The sequence below is a fragment of the Salvelinus sp. IW2-2015 genome, unplaced genomic scaffold, assembly GCF_002910315.2.
Source record: "Salvelinus sp. IW2-2015 unplaced genomic scaffold, ASM291031v2 Un_scaffold1140, whole genome shotgun sequence".
Classification (NCBI taxonomy): Eukaryota; Metazoa; Chordata; class Actinopteri; order Salmoniformes; family Salmonidae; genus Salvelinus; species Salvelinus sp. IW2-2015.
Genome location: NW_019942751.1, coordinates 271,091 through 297,394, shown reverse-complemented (window position 1 = coordinate 297,394; position 26,304 = coordinate 271,091). Strand labels below are relative to the sequence as shown.

General features: G+C 44.2%; 1 protein-coding gene across 1 annotated transcript in view; it reads left to right on the top strand.

Moving 5' to 3' along the window:
• The window catches only part of nfatc3a (nuclear factor of activated T cells 3a), a 93,459-nt gene that overhangs the window by 1,348 nt on the left and 65,807 nt on the right, over positions 1-26,304 (top strand). The window contains exon 2 of the mRNA XM_024137269.2: positions 17,184-18,351. Coding sequence (XP_023993037.1) covers positions 17,184-18,351 — 1,168 coding nt within the window. The remainder of the gene's footprint in view (positions 1-17,183; positions 18,352-26,304) is intronic.

Genomic DNA, 26,304 nt, shown 5'->3' with positions numbered 1-26,304 from the left:
TATTCTCTATTTTTCTGCTTAGTTATTCTAAATGACCTTCTCAGAAATTAAGAGGTTATTACATTAAGTAATATTACTCCCTTTAACTATTTATTTGTAATGCAGATAAATGTGTAAGGTGTATGTTTAAATTAGAGTATTTGGTACGTTGACTATGCAGRTTGACAAAACACCATTACAACAATAAACAACACAATAAATTAAACTGAATTAATAAACTGAAACGACATATTTCCCAGTATACAAGACACCTCACAACCTAGTATAAACAAGTTTTTTTTGCATAATTTCTTTGGATAATTTCTTTAGCCAATAAGTCCAAACACATCCACCCTGCTGCCATTTCAATCATCTCTACAGTTTGTGCCCAGTTTGCCGGCCACAGTGGCCCAATACAGTATTTGACTCTCACAGATAGAGGTGTGAGAGAGATGTGTGTGTGTGAGAYGGTGGGGGTTCATATCAGAATCTCAGTGTGACCAGGTGTGCAGAGAAAGAACCAGATCTGTGGAAGTCTGGTGATGCATCATGCCACAATATTCTATTTGTGTTTGGTTTGTGTATTTTGGACGGTTGTTTTGGAAACAAGACTAGACAAGGGGRTTAACTATTCTGAGACAAGAGAAGACAAGCAAGCTGCCATTCATTCATTCATAACCACAGATCTAGGAGTTCCCTGCTATTTCAAAAGCATCTGTCTTTCACGTAGCTAGAATGCATGCTTGGATTCTGTGAAACTAAAAGAAGCACAACTGTTTTAATTCAAACCCTAAATTCAGTGTAGGGCGACTGCAACTTACATMTTATCTTGAAAGCTTGATTACCYGTTTTGATTAAATAYGGCCAATATCTGCAGAGTTAGACAGAGTTAAGCCTAGCTCMGCCCTTTTCATGAAGCTCTGGRAAAACMARGAATCCAAGMCTTGGCTAGTCCTTTCTCCTCCGCAATCAATTTTTCCCTAGATTATAAAMAAGTCTAATTTGGAGACGAGMAGGGAAAAGTGAKAAAAGTGCTTTTGGAATAAGTCAAGGAATCAAAACGCCACTGTSCAAMTGGTTTTAATCTGGTTGGACTGTGTSCCTTGGCCRYTATGGCTAGTGCCTGTTCACATTAATAACTGGAGTGTAACGCAGAGACACAGAACCAGAGTAACGGTGAGTTGAACGGTATGGCTCCAAGTTGAATTGCTCTCTTTTCTCTTTCTCCTTCCTCCTCAGCCCTAGCCTCACTCACACAAGTCAGGGCTCGCTAGAACAACCTGGAACACTGCTAGTAAGCTTTCAGTCTGACCTACTCTACCGCAGTTGGTCTTATCTCTGTGTATAAACGTGTGATTGAGAAGACTGCACTGGGTCACACTTGGTCTCTTTCTACTCACTCACTCACTCACTCACTCACTCACTCACTCACTCACTCACTCACTCACTCACTCACTCACTCACTCACTCACTCACTCACTCACTCACTCACTCACTCACTTCCTTCCTTCCTCATCAGCCCTAGCCTCTCTCTCTCCCTCTCTCTCCTTCCTCCTCAGCCCTAGCCTCTCTCTCTCCTTCCTCCTCAGCCCTGCCTCTCTCTCTCCTTCCTCCTCAGCCCTAGCCTCTCTCTTTCTTTCTCTATTTCTTCTCCTTCTCAGCCCTAGTTCTCTTCTCTCTCTCTTTCTCTCTCCTTCCTCCTCAGTCCTAGCCTCTCTCTCTTTCTCTCTCTCTCCTTCCTCTCAGCCCTAGCCCTCTCTCTCTCTCCTCTCTTCTCTCTCTCTTCTCTCTCTCTCTCTCTCTCTCTCTCTCTCCCTCCTCCTCCGCCCTAGCCTCTCTCTTTCTCTCTCTTCCGTTCTCTCTCTCGCTTTCCTCCTCAACCCTAGCCTCTCTTTCTTTCTCTCTCTCTCCGTTCCTCCTCAGCCCTATGCCTCTCTCTCTCCTTCCTCCTCAGCCCTACCTCACTCACACAAGTCAGGGCTCTCTAGAACAACCTGGAGCACCTCTATTTCCTACATTTGTATTTATTTAGTTTCTTGAACTGTGCTGTTATGACTGTTCATCACAGAGGATCGTAATGTTAACAGCAATTATGTGATTGTATTTATTTAGTTTCTTGAACTGTGCTGTTATGACTGTTCATCACAGAGGATCGTAATGTTAACAGCAATTATGTGGTTATTAATAAAGTAACTATGAACCCAGAGAAATAGCCCAGCAGATTTCCATCCTCTCAAATAGAACAGTACCTTAGTTACAGGTAGTGACAGACATGTTATTCTCAGTCACACTCTGAATCCCGTCAGTAAGGTATGTAGTACCCAGCTGTTTGTTTACATAGCCTAATTGAATAGTGAAGGGTTAGTGTAAGAACCATTGAGAAAAAACACATGAGCCTATGTAGTCTAGACCCACCCCATTTCTTAACTTTTCAGTCTGACCTACTCTACCGCAGTAGGTCTTACCACTGTGTATAAACGTGTGATTAAGAAGACTGCACTGTGCCAAGCTTGGACTTTATCTTCAAAGGCTTTATTTGCATCGGAAACGTGTTTACATTGCCAAAGCACGTGAAATGAACAAACCTGAGAAGACACAAAACAACATCAACAAAAAACTATTCGAATTTAACAGTAAATATTGCAATCAAAAAGGTTTAAAATATAACATTTGTTATATTATCAGCTATGTACAGTGTTTTAGCAATGTGCCAAAAGTTGTAGTACGAATAGTAGGGGAAGATAGATAAATATTATTGGTATATCCACTGGTTGCCCTTTGATCAATGGCAATGGGCTACACATCTTGCCGAAGAGATTGCAAACTGAGGTATTTTGTCTAACAGATATGGGAATTTATCAATGTTTGATATGTTTCGAAATTCTTTGTCAGTGTGATCTGTGGGAAATATGTATCTCTAATATAGTCATACATTTAGCAGGAGGTTAGGAAGTGCAGCTCAGTTTCCACCTCATTTTGTGGGCAGTGTGCACATAGCCTGTCTTCTCTTGAGAGCCAGGTCTGCTTATGGCAGCCTCTCTCAATAGCAAGGCTTTGCTCACTGAGTCTGTACATAGTCAAGGATGTTCTTAATTTGGGGTCAGTCAAAGTGGTCAGGTATTCTGACTCTGTGTACTCTCTGTATAGGGCCAGATAGCATTCCAATTTGCTCTGTTTTTTGGTTGAGTCTTTCCAGTGTGTTAAATGGTTATCTTTTTGCTTTCTCGTCATTTTGTTGGGTCTAATTATGTTGCTATCCTAGAGAAGAGTCCCCTCAGCCAGCTGGCACTGGGGCTCTGTTCACAAACAGACTCCACAGAGCCCCAGAACCAGCTGGCTGAGGGGACTCTTCTCTAGGTTAATCTCTCTGTAGGTGAGGGCTTTGTCTCTTTCTCTCTCTCTCTTGTGATTTGTTGTTCAGGAAGTGATGCATTCCAGTGAGTGCTGTAGTAAAAGGCATTAGCCTAACTCAGTCAATGCTGAAGGGTTTTCCCCCACTACTGTAGGCCTACAACGGTGTTGAATGGAAGAGGGAAAAACATGGACTAATAAGTCCTTCAAATGGAATAACAATTTGACAGAATGTTCAACTCTACTGCCAGGATTAGGCCTAGGCTGTAGTCTAAAGTAGCAACCTGTCATTTTGACAAGGTTATTCATTTAAAGGGTAAGGGCGTATTCACTTCTCACTGAAACTCGAGAGTAGTGGGGATAAACTATAGATATACTGTAATATTGTCCTTTTTTCCCTTATGATATTTAAGAAACAAACTGTTACTCTTTTTCTACCCCTACATGGTAGCTCGTGTGCTCGTGTGCTATTGAGCGAGGCTGTGTACAGTGAAAAGTGAAGATGTAACACCAAACCTTTTAGGAGCCTTTTGACCCTGTCTGCCTTCTCATCCTTCCCAACTGTCATGGCCGTATGACACAAAAGGCGTCATAGACAAGGTGGCTGGAGGTAAGTAAGTGAGGGCCCATTTGGGTGGCAGTCTAGAGGTGGTGTCAGTGAGGGCCCATTGGGTGGCAGTCTAGTGGTGGTGGGAGTGAGGGCCCTATTGAGTGGCAGTTTAGTGGTGGTGGGAGTGAGGGCCCTATTGAGTGGCAGTCTAGTGGTGGTGGGAGTGAGGGCCCTATTGAGTGGCAGTTTAGTGGTGGTGGGAGTGAGGGCCCTATTGAGTGGCAGTCTACAGTGCCCAGACATGCCATGTGGGCTTTAAATTGCAGTGCAATGACAGAGGAGGAGTGGGCAGCTCCTCCCCCCTGTTGTTAAGGGGAACAGGGAAAGGTTCTGTCTCGCTCCCTTTCTCTTACCCTTTTTTGTCTTCTTTCTTTCTCTTTCTTCTGGTCCTTTTTCTCTCACATCCGGTGGCCTGTCTGGCAGCTCTGGGTCTGTCATCATCGTACCACCTCAGAGCTGTGCAAGCCTCAACAAGGACCATGCATGCTTCCTCTCTTTCTTCTTTTCTCTTCTTCTCCCTTCTCGCTTCTCTCCCTTCTCACCCACGAAGGATATGGGAGACCACCAGTTGTTTCAATCTAAGAGAGAGCCTGAACCAGACGAATGAAATCTCCAGATGCTGGCAATCTTGGCGTAAACTAACTGTAATCAGGTTTGATTTGGCGTAAGCTAGTACATCGGTTGACATGTTGGTATGTTGTAGAGTGGAATTTGTACAGAGTTTGATGTTGTAATGTAGTAGTATTGCGTCATAGCTGAAACCCAGTGAAGAAATCAACTAAGTGACAGTCCGTAATTTTTTTTGAGGAGATCTGTTGTTCTTGACTTCTAGTTTGTTCTTGTGCTTGCCCCAGCTTCATCTGTCTGGACTTCTGGCTCTGTCTGTCTCAGTCGTGGGAAAGACTGAAATTACATCGCTCTCATGGTGGACTATTTTGGGCTCTCAGAGAGAGTGATAGAGGGCAGCAGGCGGCAGGTTMCAGACAGCTCTGTTAGATCAGGAGTCCCCCAGCAGCAGGCAGGTCTGAAGCTGTCCAGTCCACAGAGCAACATCGCTTCACCGTTACCGTTTAACGGGTGCTAGGAGCGGAAGAATGTTGTGCGCGATGTCAACAGGTGAGTGACTGTATGTCCGACTCCCAGACTCTGGCCAGCTGTGTGTGTTGTGGGGGTGTAACCGGCTCAGATGAGGGACTGGGTCTGTGTTGCAGGACCCTTATCAAGTGTGTCTGGCAGACTAACAATGTATCAAGTTATAAATTACAAAGCATTATTTCTTTAATTTGTGGAGTTTTCCTTTGTGAAAAATTAGTCACATTCAGGCCTATAACCAAGTTTAAACTGAGTGGTGAAGACTTAAAGCTGCAATCTGTAACTTTTTGGGCGACCTGACCCAATTTGCATAGAAATATGTGTTTTTGAGCTGTAGTTCTCATTGACAGCAAGTCTAAGAAGCGGTAGATCTGTTCTATGTGCGCTATGTTTATGCTTCTCCTTCTTAAGTTTCTTTTTTTGTGTATTTCACTTTCAGTTTTGTACACCAACTTGTAACAGCTGAAAATACAATATTTTTGGTTATGGAAAATACATTTCACAGAGATTTAGATAGTACAATGATTCTCTACACTATACTGGCTTATTTTGTCTCATAAACTGAAATTAGGCGAACTATGAGAACTTTAGCAACCAGGAAATGGCAGAGCAATTTCTGCATAGTGCACCTTTAAACATACCTTTAAACATACTATGACCACTAACACTACAGTCTCAGCTGTTGTGTATTGTACTCTATGCAGGACTTCACATGTTTAGAGTACATTAGGTATTTTGGGCATACTGTAGCCTGTCTCTGTTCAGTGGAGCACACAGCTTAGAGTGAGAGGGTTTAACAGTTTGGTTGCCAGCAGTGAACCCTGGTTGGATTCGTTAACACTGAGGATATGTGGGCTAGTTAGCCAGGTGGGTGCCCCAACCCCCTAACCCTCCAGAGTGGACAGTGTGGAGCTGAGCTGAGGGGGTCTGGCCGGGAGGAGCCCTGGTCTGGAGTGATGAGAGAGACGTTTGTTTCCCAGGGCGAGGCACGAGCAGCTATGTGTGGCATCTGTCTACTTTAAATTTAGTGTAACTGAAGCTACCACTGGCCATGCTACACTGTATCAACATGCGGGGAAGAAGAGAAAGTTGTTGAACTCTTGCCTTTAGTTTRCCCCCTTCCTGTTCCTCTTTGAAGAGGCGGGGCATAGCTGTATTGCACTGGTCTCAGTAAGAGCTGCTGCTGCTGCTGAATCCCAGTTTATTTTAGGCTGTGCCTGTAAGCCCTGTTTTAGTCAGTGGCGACTCTGCCCCATCTGTTTTGAGCTCCATCTTTCTATTWAAAAAAAAAAAWAAAACTACTTTTTGGGGAGGATGCATGTTTTGTATGTTATTGTGACATTAATACGTGTCACGCATCAGTTTTCAAACAATGTACAACAATATATAAAAATAAATTGAGTTAATAAAGCCGCATTTAAACTTGGTCTCGTTTTTGCTTTCTTGAGTAAGGCAGCTCCAAAATACAGGTGTTTCAGCCTAGCTCAGTGCTTTCTTTGGTGGTGGGGCAGCCAGCGGAACATATACGGAGCGTAGGGGTTGGTAATGTTCTCTAGTTGCGCCGTGATTGGCTCAGTGTTCTGTCACTCATGGGGACACTACATCACCGCCAAATCTAAGGGTAGAGCTTGAAAATTCAAGCCCTTTGGGTGCTGCCATAGAGTTACATTAGAGTGCCTATCCAAGAAGGCTCAAGGTCATTTGCCACAGATAAAATGATGTCAAGTCACGTTATATCTACAACAGCTTTGATTGGACTGTCAACATCATACTTTGAAAATCTTAGCTAGCAAGCTAGCAGACATCATCATGAATCAAGTCAACAATCTACTGGCAAATCCTTTTTAATCCTTGTCATATGAAGATAAATAATGGAGAGATTTTAGATAAAATATATCTGTGCTCATCGGCCATTGGACATAAACATTACACGGCAAGTTGGAAATCGCAAATTCAACAATGAGTGTTTTGGAAGGAATTAGTGCCTAACTACAAGCATTGCAAAGCAACCACTAGCCTGCTCTTCAGTGGAGTGGGTGTGTGGTCTGGGTTTAAGGGTCTCTTTTTCCAAGATTAAAAGGATAAATATTCAACCATTYGCTATGGTGTCAATCCAGCATGACTTCTGTCGCGCTCAAAACAACTGGGAACTCAGAACTGGGAAATCTGTTTTCAGTGAGTTCAAGACAACTAGGAACTCTGGGGGAAAAAACGAGGTCCGACTGGGAAAATAGGTTTTGAACCGTCATCCAACTCGGAATTGAATGTCCCGAACTCGGGCCTCTTTCTAGAGCTCTGACCTGAAGATCACTGATGTCATCATGATTTGACCTTGTTTTTTTCAGAGTTCCCATAAATCCAGAGAATGCCAGACTTTGATGACAAAGTTTGATGACAATTTTCCCACGAAGGACCGCCGAAGTTAACTAAAAAAATGTTATGAAAGTTTTGTTTTTCACAAAATGTGGGAAAGTTTGGGCTTGTGAACAATTTATGACCTTTCAACTTATTTCGATATGGTTTGATGTCGGTAGCCTGTTGGTGAGTAACACTTTGTGATTGGTTGGGGAAAACCATGCTATTTAGGCCTACATTTCAGTGGAGGTAATTTGCGTAACATGATGATGCAAGCCTTCTACAACTGTCTGTGTAGTGTCTAGTGGAGAGGGGGCCTTTGGTAATTAAATTAAAATAGCCTTGACGAAGCTAATGTGAAATATAAATGTCAGTTTGTCTATCTACCCTCTGGCATTTAACATGGCCTTGTGAGTATGCAGAGAAAGATCTCGGTGAGTGTGCAAGGGTTCCCATCCACTTCACAAGCCCCCAGACAGAGGCAGCACGGCCATATCTCCACCCAGGGACACTGCACTTCCTTCTTACGGTCCCGAAMGTCCACCTCTTCCTTCTCCACTCCATGGTTGCACAATTTACTCTAAGAGCCAGCAGCTTACTGCTGCTGTTACAGTTGTGTAATTAACCTGAGAGGAGGGACATCATCACTAGGGYCTGTGACTGGGGAGGAGAGGGGAGTGGAGGAGAAGGATGTTACATACATTATTATGATGATATTACAWATTATATTCCTATTATACTGTATGATAAATAATACATATTATGATATGAGTCTGTTAAATGTTGTCTCAGCCCAGAGACCCTAAGGGATGCTGAGTTAGTGAAGGACTCCAAATGCAGTAGGCCTTCATCTTCATCTACTCAGCTCCACCTCCAAGTTGTTTTCCAACTGACTGTGTGTTGAGTTTTATTTATAGGAGACAAACAAATATTGTAGTTGAAATTCAATGTGATTACTTAGCACTAAGAGGTGTGTGCACACATTCTGGGGCCACCCCATCCTTTCACACTGTATTTTGGCAGTTAGATCATATACCTATTTAGTTCAGTCTCTGCTCTTTACCAGACTCACAGTTTACAAATGTCAACGCAGATTTCTGTCATGTGCACAGTCACAGTTTTACTCTCACTCACACACAGTATTTCTCTGCTCTGTCTCCCTTGCTTTCACTCCTCCCTCTCCCTAGCTCTCCCCTTGTCTTTCCCCCCTCCCCCCTCTCTTTCTCTGGATCAGGCGCATGCACAGTCAGCGCGGACAGGCATATTGTTTAAATGTCACCCTGGCTAGGTTGTGCTGTGAGCAGAGCAGTAGCCACTGATGTTATCTATCTGCCCTGGGTTATTGCAGGCTGTTGGGCTGTGTTATTGTCACTACTGCGTTCGCGGCTCAAAGGACAATCATCTAATGTACTGGAGCTAGGGGTCACCGCTCATACTGCCTGACCACTGTTAACCAATGGATGCAGCCTGGATAGTTTGACAGTCAGTGACCAGCCACGGTTGACTGTATGAAGCCTATTGGTACATAGGCAACTGGATAAATATATGTGATGTGAAAAATAGAAGTACCTAGGCCTATATAAAAATGTAACATAACATTTCTGCAAAATGGAATTCCCTGTCTTATGGGACTAATATTAACTGATTAAATAAGTAAACTAAAATGAGTTTAAATGCTATAGTAGGCTATATGAATAGCCTTTGTCTGTGAACCTATTGCACTGGGGGCTTTTTAATTCAGGTGGCCACTAGGCCACTCTCAATGTTTATCCTTTAATGTTATCATTAAGCATGAGATGCTTTATTTATCTAACAAACATGTGTTAGCGTTGGCTAAGCCAGCCATCAGGTTCATTGAGCCTCGACGGGGCCGGATGTACTATTTCAGACCGTCAGTGCGGTCAAAAGTATGGTCTAGTAATAATAACATCAAAGTCCTGCCAGTGCTAAGCTACTATCCTGTCAAATCATCTATCAAATAAATGGTAGATTAGACCTACCTAGAGCTGTACTGCACAAGTTATGATCATCACTAAATGGAGCAGCAGCCTAGCGGTTAGAGCTTTAGGCCAGTAGCCAAAAGGTCGCTGGTTTGAGTAAAATCTGTCGCTCTGTCGATGTGCTCTCAAGCTGTACTAATATGGCTGACCCTGTAAAACAACACATTTCACTGCACCTATCCGTTGTATGTGACAATAAAACATCTTTAAAACTAAATATTTAGCTATTTTCTATTTCTATATAACTCCTTTGCTCTTTTTGTCTCTGTCTCTCTCCCCCTTCTCTCTTTCCCTCCCCCTCTCTCACACACGTAGCCGACCTACAGAGTTCAACGGGAGGTTTGAGGCATCCCCACTCCTACCCCTCTCTAGTCAGCATTGAGGGCCACAGGTGTAGGCCAGGCCAGCCCTACTAACACTAATATACAGTACAGTATGCGTGCCGTGTGCGTCACAGCCTCTGTTTTAYAAATGGGGGCAGGTGGCCAGRCAGTCAGTCAGCCAGACAGGCAGGCAGCTCAGTTGTTGGKTAGGCAGAACAGAAAGGAAGTAATTAAATGTGTTGTTCAGGGAGTCACTATTGTCTGATAATGATGATGCATCAAATCCAAGGCATTATTTGACCAAAATCCAAACCATTGAATAATGGTTATAATTGTGTAACGATGTGTAATTGAGATATTACAGACGGTAATAGTTATACAATTGCATCATTAAAAAGCTGCTGCAAAATGTTGAGGGTAGATAGACGGTCTTTTACTACAGTAAGTAACAGAAATGATGAGCTAGAAATGGACTGTTCTTTATGTTATTTCAGAGGTGGTTGGATGGCTAATAGTACTCAATGCAAGTCCTGCTTCAGTCAATGAGTCCCCCACTGTTCCAGCCCCTGGCTCTGTGTTAGTCAGCAGCTCTTGAGGAGAGTAGAAAGGAGAGCCAGGCCCTGCACAAAGCCCAGTGTGCAGGGGGTCTAAACAGAGACGTGTGTCTAATCAACCTGCCTGGATACACAAAGGGAATCCAGGGTTAGGTTACTACTGTTACCTCCAGGCCTCGCACACACTGACTGAGCCCTGTGTGGCGCAGGTGGCTCTGGAGGACAGGTAGAGTGCACGCACACTACCATTCAAACGTTTAGGGTCACTTAGAAATGTCCTTGATTTTGAAAGAAAAGTTTTTAAAAATTGTCCATTTAAAATAACATCAAATTGATCAGAAATACAGTTTATACATTGTTAATGTTGTAAATGACTATTGTAGCTGGAAACTGATTTTATGGAATATATACATATGCGTACAGAGGCCCATTATCAGCAACCATCACTCCTGTGTTCCAATGGCACGTTGTTAGCTAATCGAAGTTTATCATGAAAAATCTGCCTTTTCCAGCTACAATAGTCATTTACAACATTACCAATGTCTACACTGTATTTCTGATCAATTTGATGTTATTTTAATGGACAAAAATGTTGCTTTTCTTTCAAAAACAAGGATATTTCTAAGTGACACCAAACTTTTGAATGGTACTGTATGTACGCACTAACGCACGCATGAGTGCACGCACACACAGCACCGGTGTAGCAGCACAGAGAAAAAGGGTAAATGAAAGAACAGTTCATGGTGATGAATTTGTCACGCGAGAGAGAGGTAGAGTGAGGCAACAAGAGAGTGGTAGATCCCCTTACTATAACCGGAGGCTGTTTCTTAGGACAAGATGTGTGTCAGTAATAATGACCGGATGACCCTGACCCACTCCAGGGCAGGGTAGACCATGAGGAGAGCCTGTACCGGGGAAGGAGAGGAGAAGAGGCGTGGGCGGCCAGACCAGTGAGAATCCCCAGGCCTCCAGAGAGAAGGTGATGTCTGAGGCAGGTTGAGACCCCTCGGAGGCCTCTTAGCTGAGGCTGCCCGTCAGGTTGCCTGGGGATGGTGGACAATGCAACATGGATGACCCTGGGGTGTGTCACGCAGAAGCCTATCCTACATCACCTATAGCAAAACTTCTCTTTAACTCCACTGCCAGGCGATTTCCAGCTATTATTAGCTTAGGAACAGCAAAGCCTCTTAGGGCTCTTTATTTAACCAGATCGGCAGTCTGATGTTGGGGCACTTTTTAGTTGTGTATGACGCAATCCTCTTGCAGCCTCTCAGGAGTGGAGAAGAGAGGAGAGGAGCAGGGGCCTCAGGCCAGGCCAGACCAGGAGTAGAGTAAAGCAGCTGTGCTTTCTATTCATTGTCTGGTTAGATTATGAGATGTTCAGATGAGATAAAGGAGAGTTTAACTCATCTGACCTCATGTCTTACCAGGAACTTTTCCAGAGGACTGACTCATATCTCGTATGAGGCTCTGTCAATGTCATAAATCATAGATCCATTAATTCAACCTTTGAGCATGTGGGTTGGTGTGTGTGTGTGTGCATACGTGCGTGGGCCGGAGTGTGTGTGTGTGTGAGGGAATTTTAATTATAGTTTGTTGATATAATGGTTCTAAAACAGGGACAGGAGGGTTGTGGTCATGTTGACCAGCTTTCTTAGACCTGTCTGATCCACATGCATCCCCGACTACCTTCTCCCCCTCTCCTCCTCCGTCCCCCTCTTCTCCTCCTTCCCGCTCTTCCCTCCTCCGTCCCCTCTGTCCTCCTCTCCTCCTCCTCCCTCCTTCTCCTCCCTCTCCTCTCCTTCTCCCCTCTCCTCCCTATCCCCCTCTCCTCCTCCGTCCCCTCTCTCTCCTGAGAGCAGGTGTGGGGTCTGACACCCCAGGGGGCCCCCCTCACCAGGTATTCAGTGGCAGTCCAGTGGCTATCTGTCTCAGAGAGGGTGTGAGCACCCGGTCCACACCCGCTCCACTCCACTCCTCCCTCCCCCATGTCTATCCCTGCTCCCCAGAAAGCCCCCCCATTCTGTCTTTTTCTCTCAACCCCCCCTCTCTGTCTGTAACCTTTTCCCTTCCCTCCTCCCCAGAAGACCATCCAGTGAGATGAAACCGTGGCATTAACAGGAGGGTTTCAGATCAGTATCTGAGGAGGCTGGCAGAGCTTGTGGAGCAAGAGGGTTTCCAACATCATAAAACATACATCTAATGAGCTCTTAGACTGGTCATGCAGAGCATTTAGACACCCTTCACTCACATACAGCCTATATGCTGTATACAGTACAGTTAGACTTCACAGGCCTTTCCAATGCCATTGGAAGTAGGACAATGATGAGACTTTTGACAATAGCTATGTTTCCATCAGGTTGGCGACCGATTTCATGCGAATATTCTAAGATCCATTTTCCACCAGAGATATTTCCATCAAATTGACTTGTTGTGAGTAAAAGGCTGTGAGTGATGATGTAAGTGCAAATAAAAATGACTTTTGAGATTAAATTCTCATGTACCGAATGGGTTTCCATCGCATTTTCAACTCTACTGATGTTTATCACAAAAAATGTTGCTTTTTGTAGCGAAAGTGCCCAGGGTTTCCGTAGGAAAATGTGGTGCTGGATTGACCGGCGACATTTTAATTTACAGCCAAATTTGAACCTGATTAGGCGTCCACCCACGGTGCTCAGAATGACAGAAATCACATTAGAATATGGTCTTCATATTAACAGACAAATGATGTGGTCCTTCTTAACAAATTCTGATGTTCACTTTGAACATGTTAGAATAACATTTACTTTTCCACAGCAACAAGACGAGTAACAAACAGCAAATCACTAGCCAATGCAATCTCTATAGTAGAAAAGTTTAGTACATATTCTATTGGTCAGCTTGTGGAGAAAGAAATAGCCTGTTCTAACAGACTCTGGGACAGTTGTGGGACGATAGATCCACATTCATACAACCAGTATGCTACATAAATACAACAAATTCAAATGCAATGAGTCTGATGCAACAGATCAGAACATTTATCTTAAAATGTTAATAACTATTATTCTTCAACATTATAAGTGCAGCCATGGCGCACAAGCAGTAGGCTACATGTGAATGTTCATTCATAATGCAATCAGCAGGAAACACCACTGTCAAAAGGGCACTTCACATGTGAACAGTTTATTGTACAGAGATGAACATATCTGTTAGAAATGTAGATAGAGTGGGAAGGGCCCTACTGTGCGTTATTGTGGTCCATTATTCTTGATAGAATAAAACAAGAGCCTTCATAAGAACCAGAAGATCTTTAATGTCCCACTGCTGGGCAATTGGATTGAGATCAGATGCTTCACTGCTTCCTGTTAATTAACTCATGTGTTGTGTCTGACCTGTTCTAGCTGTATCTCTGTCAGTGGTCACAGACAAGACAGGGAGTGACCATTTCTGTCTGTCTTCTCTGTCTCTGTCTTGTCTCTCATCATTGAGTGAGTGATGTTAATGAACTGAGCTGGCAGCCTGCAGTGTGGTAGGTGAGTATTAATTGATGGCTGGCCGCTACATCAATCATTTAGAACAGCTTTCAATGAGGGGGAGATGTAATTTACAAAACGGTGGCTCAACATACATACACACATACACACACACACACACACACACACATACATACACACACGTACAACACAGTCAGCAGATAGTTTTTTCTCTCTTTCCAGCAGGCTCTTGGAAACAGAGAATATTCATAGATCTTTAAACTGAGGTGTATTTGTGGACCCGCTTGTTAATTAATATGCAATTGAAATGCCTGCCTTGAAAGTAACCCCTTCTAATATGTATGCATTGGCAATGAATATTGGCTTCTTTGCACTTTAAATACCAGGCAATGTATTTGAGTGCTTACTTCTGGCTAGTGTAAACTGAATCGTTTCCACTTTCATTTTACTCCCAATGTTTCTTTATGCAATGTGATTCACAAAGTATTGCCTTTACAGTTTGTCTAACTCAATTTCTACCATTGACAATTTATTTATTTGGCTACATTTATTGAATTGACTACATTTATTGAATCGCGTGGGAACTACCAGGACTGTCCATACTGTGCCTTTTGAAGGGTGTTGTCACGATACCAGTATTTAGATTTGATACCAAAACCAGTTTACTATACAATACTTGATACCATCTCAATACCAAAACCAGTTTACTATCACAATACTTGATACCATCTCAATACCAAAACGACACAAGGGGAAAAGAAGGCGTATTAGCCAAAGTCACAGAATGGCACTTGATGTTATTACTTTTTTGAACGAATGCATTAATGAGTCAGTTATACAATATACAATCAATTTGGCTTTGGAAAAAAAATAACTAACTACATGACAACATAATGGTAATAATTTATTTGAATGGAAAATCTCTAGTCTATGATAAACTGGGTAAATCAAATTTATCCTAGGCCTATTTACAATACAGGTGAAATCATATTCATTAGGATGTGTGCATGCCTTTAGTTATTGAGCTTGTTTTGACTGATTTCATGGAACTGCAGATACAAAAACAATCTGTTTCCCTTCCATTTGGGACTTATTTTTTTGTACTGATCAACAAAATGTGCATAGAAGAAGCAATCTCTTCTTTGATAAGTCTGTGCTGTCTCTTTAAGACTAATGACGTCATACACACACACAGAGAGAGAGAGAGAGACAAATGCTCGAGCAAAAAATTATCTTGACTGGGAGCAACTGAGGCGGGGGAGATTAAGTGAATAAATAAAGTTTTTGCTGACAATAAGCTTTGAAATCAGCAATATTTTGCGTTATGGTTTGTATACTGCATGTAATCACAAACAAAGTACTAGGGTAGTGAATTGATGTTAGCTTCAGCTGTAAGCTAGCAAGGAAAGTTTGCCTACAAAACTGGAAGTTAACGGTAACGTTATCTTCTTGCATTGTAAAGTGTTGTATTATGTAGCTCTTGGACATTGTTTAGCGAACAGTAATCAACATTTCTACATGCCGTTTAATAAGCGTGTTAACTTCTGTGCAGCGCAAGTAGTGATGCAGCCCAGACTCCCAGTGAGTTCCTCAGGACAGGCTAGTCTAGAGCTAGTCTAGTGCTAGTCTAGAGGCAGCGTACTCTTGTGCTATAAGGGGACTGCCCTGATAGACTTGATCCTCTCTCAATCAGTAGACGCCGTGAGAAACATTTGACAGAAGTACCAAAAGTAATACTAATTCTCGTACCAAATCGTTTTTCAGCTTCTAGTATCGGAAAAGTACAAACGTTTCAGTATACCGTGCCACACTACTTTTTCTTTTTCTTTTTTCTTTTTTAACTTGACTAGAAAGTAACGGAACAACACAAAGTAAATGTGTGTTTTTCCAGATGCTATGGAGAGCTAGGCCTACAGTGTATGACTATCCAGCCCGATAGCAGTGCTTTAGTTAGTGTATCCTCCCACATACTGTACGCCATGTCTTTGTTAGTGTGTTGTCTTGTCCTTCCTCTGAGGGCTCGGGGGGGAGGGTCGAGGCGGCACAGTGCAGCAGGCTGTTGACCCGCTCTGTTGTCCTCCTCCACACACACACCACCACATACATTCCGTCTATCCCTCCGTCAGTCAGATGCTGTCTCCCTCTGTCGTCACAGGATACAGCAGTCTTGTGACACTGACAGGCAGGCAGGGCCAGTGCGAAGCAGCTATGAATAGACTGCTGTGAGGGAGTGAGTGAGTGTGGGAGAGAGAGAATTGAGTAGGCTGCTCCTCTCCTAAAATGTCCCTTTTTACAGTCTGAATCTGATATTTCCATTCATCTTTAGCTTTAGAAGACTGGTTTCCTAAATGTGTTGACGCACAGGATTTGTGTCTCTTCTCAAGGTCCTTTCAAAGTGTTTTGTTTTGAAGAACAAGCTTTTTTGCGGAAAGTGTTTTGTAATCGAACAATAATTTCAAACCCCCCATTGCCTATGACATGAACTGGTGGTGTAAATATCATGATTATGTGCACCTTTGGTTAGGTTATTTGTACTTTACAGGAGAGCACAGCACAACTATGTTAAGTGATTTACACTACTGCTGCAACAGTAGTTCAAAGTGAACTGTATTTTCAAAAAGTTACATAGTTTCAATATTGCAAATTCTCTTCATCTTTGTACGAAGTCCTAATATTGAACAGAACTATCGAATAGAACGCGACATGGTGTATTTCTCGGGATGAGTCCAGGGGCGTGTAGTGATGCTGTCCTGTGTTTGTGTCCCAGTTAGGTCCAGCCAGTTTATCAATAACTACAAATAGAGTGGTGTTGGTGTACAATAGGTTGTTGTCTGTGAGCCACCTATCCTTTGTGTGTTTGTCTTTGTGCCTGTGTGTGTGTTTGTATTTGTGCCTGTGTGTGCGTGCCTGTCTTTGTGCCTGTGTGTGTGTGTTTGTATTTGTGCCTGTGTGTGTGTGCCTGTCTTTGTGCCTGTGCGTGGCCAGACCATCACTGAGGCAGGGCCGATGTGTATTATTAGAGTGCTGGTGCTGCCGTGATGACAGGAGAGAGCATGCACCGTTGTGTGAATTTGTTTCCTGAGGAGCGATGCTCATCGGTTATCCCTCTTGGAAACATGCCCGTTTTCTTTCTGCCCATCTAAACACACACACACACACACACACACACACACCTCGCTCCCTGACTAAAGGTGTTAGTCAGGGAGATAGTGGAGCTGTTTGCCTGGGTCTTTCCTTATCACTCCCCTGGCGGTGCAGTGGCTCAGATCTCACAGGAATAGGGGTAAAAGTAATGTTCTGTTGAAATAAATTCAGTTCAAAGGCATTGCCAGATTACAAGTATTAGCATCCTCCTCATATAATACAAATAGGTATTGTATGGCCCATAGAGCGGTTATTGTGATGGTGACTTATGGTTCTTTTTTTCTCCATCATTCCCTCTTCAGYTCTGGAGCCTGACGACAATACGTCGTTCTACATCCTCAATGTGGGCCAGCAGTCCGTGGTCAACAACCAGTCTATGGGCCAGTCACGCAATGGCAGCATGCAGTCTCACTCCCACTCCCAAGTCATCAGCTCCTCCCCCCATCAGCGCCTGCAGTCCCACAAGGTGTACGACCCCAACTATGAGGTCCAGGACAATGTCAATAAAAACAAAACTAGCCCTGCAGGTGGGGGTGGGGCGCCTCCCAAAGCCTTTGAGTGTCCTAGCATCCAGATCACGTCTATCTCCCCCAGCTGTCAGCAGGAGATGGACGCTAACGAGGACAATCTTAGAGMTAATGATGGGGACTACCACCATGGGGACCGGCCCCTGTCCAGGGACCACCTGTACCTGCCCTTAGACCACTCATACCGGGACTCAACTCTCAGCCCGTCCCCCTGCAGCTCCCTGTCCTCCAGGAGCTGGTTCTCAGACGCCTCGTCCTGCGAGTCCTTCTCCCACGTGTACGATGARGTGGACTCTGAGCTGAACGAAGCGGCCGCAAGGTTTACCCTGGGGTCTCCCCGCACCTCCCCTGGCTGCTCCCCTCACCCTGGGGTCCTGGAGGAGGGTCTGTGGGCTGGGCATCAGCACCACCACCCTGTCTTTCACTCCTCCCACTCCCTGTCCCCCCGAGTCTCCCCCTGCCACTCCCCACGCACCTCCGTCACCGACGAGAACTGGCTGAGCCCCCGGCCGCCGTCCCGCCCCTCCTCACGCCCCACCTCACCTTGCGGGAAGAGACGCCACTCCAGCGCAGACATCTGCTACCCGGTGGGCTCCGTGTCCCCACACCACTCCCCGATCCCCACCCCCGAGCCGTCCCCAAGGGGCAGCGTGACAGAGGACACCTGGATAGGAAGCSCCTCCATGGGCATGTTRCAGTGCTGCCCTTCKGAGGCAGACYTCCCCTCCAAGACTAGGAAGACTTCCCAGGACCGGACATGCTCCATGGGGGGGAAGGGGGACCTYGGCCTGGACGACTCTGGGAACGGMTCCCCKCTCATGGACTCTCCCTCGGAAGACACCCTGCACTCCCTGAAGAAGGACGGGCCAGGGGAACAGTTTCTCTCAGTGCCCTCACATTTCACATGGAACAAACCCAAACCAGGACACACACCCATCTTCAGGTATGTCACTTCCTGTACCTGCCCTCTCAATCACAGATAGAGTTGGAAAYTTCCACAAACTTTCCCAGAAATGTTGGTTGGAGGATTCCCAGAATCAGGAGGGAATAAGCAGGGAGGGAATCRTCRAACCAGGATATCTGAATAACCAAGGGAGATATTTTGCAACACTAATCACAACTCATCTTTAGCTRTAGTCAGCATTTAGAATGAATACACACTCATCAGAGTCATTAGTGTTACTAGGTCAAGGTAGAGTACATGAAAGGTACAGATAGGAACCTTTATGGGARCTTTATAGGATTAGTGATAAATGAACAAAATGTTCAGTAGCCTGTTTGATCCCGATAAGAGCATTAAGACACTGTTCGTTCCAGTATTTTATGAAGGAAGATTCTTACATTTAATCAAGTTTAATAGCAATAGATTACAGTTCACTCCTGGTTATGCAATGTCTTGGACAGTTGGGCAAGCATTCCTCAAATTTGAGCTTGCAGTCGGATATCCAGAGCTCCGGAGTTACAATTATGTAGCCTAATTGAATTGGAACAGGGGAACTACCCTGCACTTAGTCTGCACCTATCAGGGGTGCACTAGTATAATATTCTGTAGGTCATACCGGTATAACTGTGTCTGTAGGTTTGACTCCAATGCGCTCAAATTGTAGGTTCTGGGAAAGCTTCACAAGTCACTTCTTTAGACCCACATGGGCTGAAACATTTAATGAGCCACAGAGACATAATGGCGCTGTCTGAAGTAGCACAACAGTGTAACATAAGGTTATTAGTGCCTGGGGGGAAGCACATGCGCACGTCTCTCACACACACACACACACACATACTTTTTATCTGGAAATCGGCGTAACCAGAAGCTCTTGATCGTCGTGACGCACTGACTTCTATCAGAAAGAGCGGGTTAAAGTTTCCCTTCTCTGCTCTCCCAATGTGTGCAGCAGATGAAGTCTCAGCCTTGTTTGTCTGCTCTGGCCCCTAGTGCTATAAATCAGCACAGGTCACATATGGCTGAGGGGCCACACCACCACCATCTAACCCAGCCTTCCTGAAACACTACAGTCTGGCTGCCCATTCACAGACACATTCCAGAAAGGGGTCAACACTGTACCTTGTTATAGTGGTCTAATGCCCTGTTACAAGAGTACATTCATATCTAGGATAAACCACTATTTATAAAATGATTAGGTCTTTAGGACTAGAGTAGGCTTCCACTGTTGGATGTAGTGAGTGCTGTGACTGTGGGGTGATCTCTCCTGTCTGCTGTAGAAGAAGGTCCTGGAAGTGTCTCCGCTAGGGTTGTCACCATGATACCAGTATCGCGATACTCAGAAGTATCGTTACAAGAAAACCAAAAATGAAGCTGACATAATTTCTTATGACATAACAGTCCTATAGTAGAAAATAAAACCTTTTTTTAAACAACCATAGAGTTTTTAGTCTGCTTCCTGTTTTTGTTTTTTTTACCAAGGAAAATGTGGTATCGTAGTATCGCCACACTGGTATCATGACAACCCTAGTCTCCAGTCAGAGAAGCTGTGTCTGGGAGGTGTTCTGCTGAACAGATGGTCCTGGCGTCTGTCTGCTGGGTGGCTGTCAGTGTTCAGTGGCTGGTGGTGGAGGAAACAGAGGCATGGCATGGGGCGGGGGGCTCCGAGTCTTGAACCTCAGACAGACTGGGGGTGGAGGAAACAGAGCATGGCATGGGGCGGGGGCTCCGAGTCTGAGCCTCAGACAGACTGGGGGTGGAGGAAACAGAGGCATGGCATGGGCGGGGGCTCCGAGTCTGAACCTCAGACAGACTGGGGGTGGAGGAAACAGAGGCATGGCATGGGGCGGGGGCTCCGAGTCTGAGCCTCAGACAGACTGGGGGTGGAGGAAACAGAGGCATGGCATGGGGCGGGGGTCCGAGTCTGAACCTCAGACAGACTGGGGGTGGAGAAACAGAGGCATGGCATGGGGCGGGCTCCGAGTCTGAGCCTCAGACAGACTGGGGGTGGAAGGAAACAGAGGCATGGCATGGGGCGGGGGGCTCAGACCTAACCATAGACATACATATTCACATACCGGTATTCAGGTTGATATGACATTTAGTGGGGCTAAGAAAGGCACACGCATACTCAGGCTGACTGGATCTCGTTCATGCAAATTAGAAATAAGTGCACTCAGGCTATCCGGATGGCCAAAGTTAGTTACTTTAAGGAGCAGTTCTCTCGGTTAAAGACTTGGAGAATAAACCCTCCTCACAGCTGCCCATGTCCCTTAATGTTGATGATGTGGTTGTTACAGACAAGGCGCACATGGCTGAGCTCTTTAATCACCACTTAAGTCAGGATTCCTATTTGACTCAGCCATGCCTCCTTGCCCATCCAACATTTCCTCATCTCCCACCTCTTCTAATGCGACTAGCCCCGATGCTCCTCCCTCTTTCCCCTGCCCCGCTACAAAGTTTCTCCCTGCAGGCAGACACGGAGTCTGAGGTGCTATAGGAGCTCCTTAAACTGGACCCCAAAAAACCATCTGGGTCCGATGGTTTAGACCCTTTCTTCTTTAAGGTTGCTGCCCCTATCATCACCAAGCCTATCTCTGACCTTTTTAACATGTCTCTCCTTTCTGGGGAGGTTCTCATTGCTTGGAAGGCAGCCACGGTGTGTCCTTTATTTAAAGGGGGAGATCAAGCTGATCCTAACTGTTATAGGCCAATTTCTATTTTGCCCTGTTTATCAAAAGTGTTGGAAAAACCTGTCAATAATCAACTGACTGGCTTTCTTGATGTCTATAGTATTCTCTCTGGTATGCAATCTGGTTTCCGCTCAGGTTATGGATGTGTCACTGCAACCTTAAAGGTCCTCAATGATGTCACCATTGCCTTTGATTCTAAGCAATGCTGTGCTGCTATTTTTATTGTCTTGGCCAAAGCTTTTGATACTGTAGACCATTCCATTCTTGTGGGCCGGCTAAGGAGTATTGGTGTCCCTGAGGGTCTTTGTCCTGGTTTGCTAACCAGCTCTCTCAAAGAGTGCAGTATATAAAGTCAGAAAATATGCTGTCTCAGCCACTGTCTGTCACTAAGAGAGTACCTCAAGGCTCAATCCTAGGCCCCACACTCTTCTCAATTTACATCAACAACACAGCTCAGGCAGTAGGAAGCTCTCTCATCCATTTATATGCAGATGATAGTCTTATACTCAGCTGGCCCCTCCCTGGATTTTGTGTTAAACTCTACTACAACAAAGCTTTCTTAGTGTCTAACAAGCTTTCTRRYCCCTTAACKTTGTTCTGAACYRCTCCAAAACAAAGGTCATGRGGTTTGGTAAGAAGAATGCCCCTCTCCCCACCGGTGTGATTACTACCTCTGGGGGTTTAGAGCTTGAGGTAGTCACCTCATACAAGTACTTGGGAGTATGGCTAGACAGTATACTGTCCTTCTCTCAGCACATATCAAAGCTGCAGGTTAAGGTTCAATCTAGACTTGGTTTCCTCTATCGTAATCGCTCCTCTTTCACCCCAGCTGCCAAACTAACCCTGATTCGGGTGACCATCCTACCCATGCTAGATTACGGAGATGTATTTTATAGATAGGCAGGTAAGGGTGCTCTCGAGCCGGCTAGATGTTCTTTACTATTCGGCCATCTGATTTGCCACCAATGCTCCTTATAGGACACATCACTGCACTCTATACATCTCTGTAAACTGTTCATCTCTGTATACCCGTCGCAAGACCCACTGGTTGATGATGATTATGTATAAAACCCTCTTTGGCCTCACTACCCCCTATCTGAGAGATCTACTGCAGCCCTCATCCTCCACATAAAACACCCGTTCTGCCAGTCACATTCTGTTAAAGGTTCCCAAAGCACACACATCCCTTGGTCGCTCCTCTTTTCAGTTCGCTGCAGCTAGTGACTGGAACGATCTGCAAAAAACACTCAAACTGGACAGTTTTATCTCCATCTCTTACTGACAGTTGTGGCTGCTTCGCGTGATGTATTGTTGTTTCTACCCTCTTGCCCTTAGTGCTGTTGTCTGTGCCCAATAATGTTTGTACCATGTTTTGTGCTGCTGCCATGTTGTGTTGCTACCATGTTGTTGTCATGTTGTGTTGCTACCATGCTGTGTTGTCATTTGTTGCTGCCATGCTATGTTGTTGTCTTAGGTCTCTCTTATGTAGTGTTGTCTCTCTTGTCGTGATGTGTGTGTTGTCCTATATTTTTATTTAATTTTGTCTTTTTCTTTTTTTGTTATTTATTTTTTATCTTAATACCAGCCCCTGTCCCCGCAGGAGGCCTTTTGCCTTTTGGTAGGCCGTCATTGTAAATAAGAGTTTGTTCTTAACTGACTTTCCTAGTTAAATAAAAGTTAAGTAAAGAATGAGAGATGTACAGGGGAGCGGCTGTAGGCCGCAGGTGGTGACTGGTAGCACCAGACTGGGAGCCCCAGAGCCCCGCCGTACAGAGCAGCATACCCTAGAAAGGTTATGCTAATCCAGGTTACGCTAACCTCTGCTCCAACCCGCTCCCTCCGCCCGCCACAACGCTCAGGTTTCCTAGCTACCAAACCCCTCTTGTGTTACTGTGGCCGCTGGCCAGGGAAAACATACATTTCCGGTGTTATGTCGGTGGCATTGGAGGATACGAGACAAGCCACTGTTACACCCACCTTTGTTTTTAGGCCTTAAACCTTTAGAGACGGTTTCCCAGACCTAGATTAAGATTACTTCTGGACTACAAAGCATGCTCATTGGAGAATCCTTCAATGAATTCAAAGGGCTTCAAATGGCTTCGAAGTCCAGGAATAGACTTGATCTGGGTCTGAGAAGCCTACCTTTTTTATTTAGAATAGTTGTGACTCGTGCAGTACATCTTTATAGCATGCAATGTGATCATATTCATGGGGGCTTTCCTCTGCCATGTGCTGTGGGGGAATCTAGGCTACCAGGACAGGCTGTCCTATAGCCTACTTTGATTCAAAATCGCATGGGAACAGATGCCAGTGGTACGATACCACAATGTTAGAGACACGTGCTTCTATTTTTATTCAAATATCATTCTTTCCTCTGGACATCAGTTTATTCAGTGAACCGGCTCCAAAGAAAGCCAGCCACCACATTTCTCCCATTTAGCCTGACTGATGGTGTCCGGAGTCAGCCAGCTGCCCAGCTTCTGATAGAGGCATGGAGTATTGGGAAAAACTGACTGACTCATGTTTTGCTACTAAGAACTCAAAAACAAAGTGTTGAGTTCTTTTTGAGTTCCCTGGCCTTTAGCAAGTTAACATTGATTTTATTTGGTGTCTGTGGTCTGCATGCCATGTGAGGGCTGAGTGGAGGGCATTTCTGTGTGGCATGTTTGTCTGGCATAGCATGGCCTGTTGAAAGCACAATTTGAGTTTTGCCACGACCTGACAATGGGCACATAAAGAAACAATAGACAATGGTTAGTGACTTTCTTTGACTAGCGGAGAAGGTTAGGCTAACCTTCGTGGTTAGGCTAGTTACTGTAGAGAGAGGCATAATGTGGTGTACATTAGAGGTCGACCGATTATGATTTTTCAAAACCGATACCGATTATTGGAGGACCAAAAAAAACGATACCGATTAATCGGCCGATTAAAAAATAAAAAAAATAATAATAATTGTATTTGTGATAATGACAATTACAACAATACTGAATGAACACTTATTTTAACTTCATATAATACATCAATAAAATCAATTTAGCCTCAAATAAAAAATGTAACCTGTTCAATTTGGTTTAAATAATGCAAAAACAAAGTGTTGGAGAAGAAAGTAAAAGTGCAATATGTGCCATGTAAGAAAGCTAACGTTTAAGTTCCTTGCTCAGAACATGAGAACATATGAAAGCTGGTGGTTCCTTTTAACATGAGTCTTCAATATTCCCAGGTAAGAAGTTTGAGGTTGTAGTTATTATAGGAATTATAGTACTATTTCTCTCTATACCATTTGTATTTCATTAACCTTTGACTATTGGATGTTCTTATAGGCACTTTAGTATTGCCAGTGTAACAGTATAGCTTCCGTCCCCCCCCTCGCTCCTACCTGGGCTCGAACCAGGAACACAACGACAACAGCCACCCTCGAAGCAGCGTTACACTTCGCTCCACAAAAGCCGCGGCCCTTGCAGAGCAAGAGGAACAACCACTCCAAGTCACAGAGCGAGTGACGTTTGAAACGCTATTAGCGCGCACCCCGCTAACTAGCTAYCCATTTCACATCGGTTACACCAGCCTCATCTGAGGAGTTGATAGGCTTGAAGTCATAAACAGCAGAGCTGCTGGCAAAACGCACGAAAGTGCTGTTTGAATGAATGCTTACGAGCCTGCTGGTGCCTACCATCGCTCAGTCAGACTGCTCTATCAAATCATAGACTTAATTATAACATAATAACACACAGAAATACGAGCCTTAGGTCATTAATATGGTCGAATCCGGAAACTATCATCTCGAAAACAAGACGTTTATTAGAGAGAGATGCGCACATGGCTGAGCTCTTTAATCACCACTTAAGTCATGATTCCTATTTTGACTCAGCATGCTCCTTGCTTGCAACATTTCCTCATCTCCCACTCTTCTAATGCGACTAGCCCCGATGCTCCTCTCTTTCCCCTGCCCGTTACAAAGTTTCTCCCTGCAGGCAGACACGGAGTCTGAGGTGCTATAGGAGCTCCTTAACTGGACCCCAAAAAACATCCTGGGTCCGATGGTTTGACCCTTTTTTCTTTAAGGTTGCTGCCCTATCATCACCAAGCCTATCTCTGACCTTTTTAACATGTACTCCTCTGGGGAGGTCCCATTGCTTGGAAGGCAGCCAAGGTGTGTCCTTATTTAACTCTCTAGGTACGTGAGACGGTAGCGTCCCACCTCTTCAACAGCCAGTGAAACTGCAGGCGCCAAATTCAAATACAGAAATATCATTATAAAAATTTCAGAAAACAAAACATATTTTACATAGGTTTAAAGATGAACTTCTTGTGAATCCAACACGGTGTCAGATTTTAAAAAATGCTTTACGGCGAAAGCCATACCTTACGATTATTTTAGAAACATGAGCCCAGCAGACAAATCATTACAAACAGTAACCAGCCAAGTAGAAGAGTTACACAAGTCAGAAATAGAGATAAAATGAATCCCTTACCTTTGATGATCTTTCATATGGTTGCACTCAGCAGACATTCATTTACTCAATAATGTTCTTTTGTTCGATAAAGTCTTTATATCCAAAAACCTCCGTTTTGTTCACGCGTTTTCTTCAGTAATCCACAGCTCCAACGCAGTCAAAACAGACAGACAAAAAAATCCAAATTGTATCCGTAAAGTTCATAGAACATTTCAAACAATGTTTATAGTTCAATCCTCAGGTTGTTTTTAGCCTAAATAAATCGATATATTTCAACCGGACAATAACGTCGTCAATATAAAAGGTAAACAGAAAGGTATTCTGGTCGTGCGCATGAAAAAGCTCTGTGACACTAGGTCACTCATTCGACTGCTCTTACTTCCCTCTTTTCAGAATACAAGCCTGAAACAATTCTAAAGACTGTTGACATCTAGTGGAAGGCATAAGGAACTGCAATTTGAGTCCTAAGTCCAATAGATACTGTAATGGCATTGAAGTAGAAAACTACAAAACAAAAACGACGGCCGATTTCAAGTTTTCATAACAATCGGAAATCGGCTATTTTTTTTTTTTATTTTTTTTAACACCTCTATTTAAATCTTATTTAACTAGGCAAGTCAGTTAAGAACACATTCTTATTTTCAATGACGGCCTAGGAACGTTCTGGCAGAACGACAGGATTTTAACCTTGTCAGCTCGGGGATTCAATCTTGCATTGATTAAATTGCACTCCACGAGGCGCCTGCCTGTTACGATGCAGTAAGCTAAGGTAAGTTGCTAGCTAGCATTAAACTTATCTTATAAAAAAT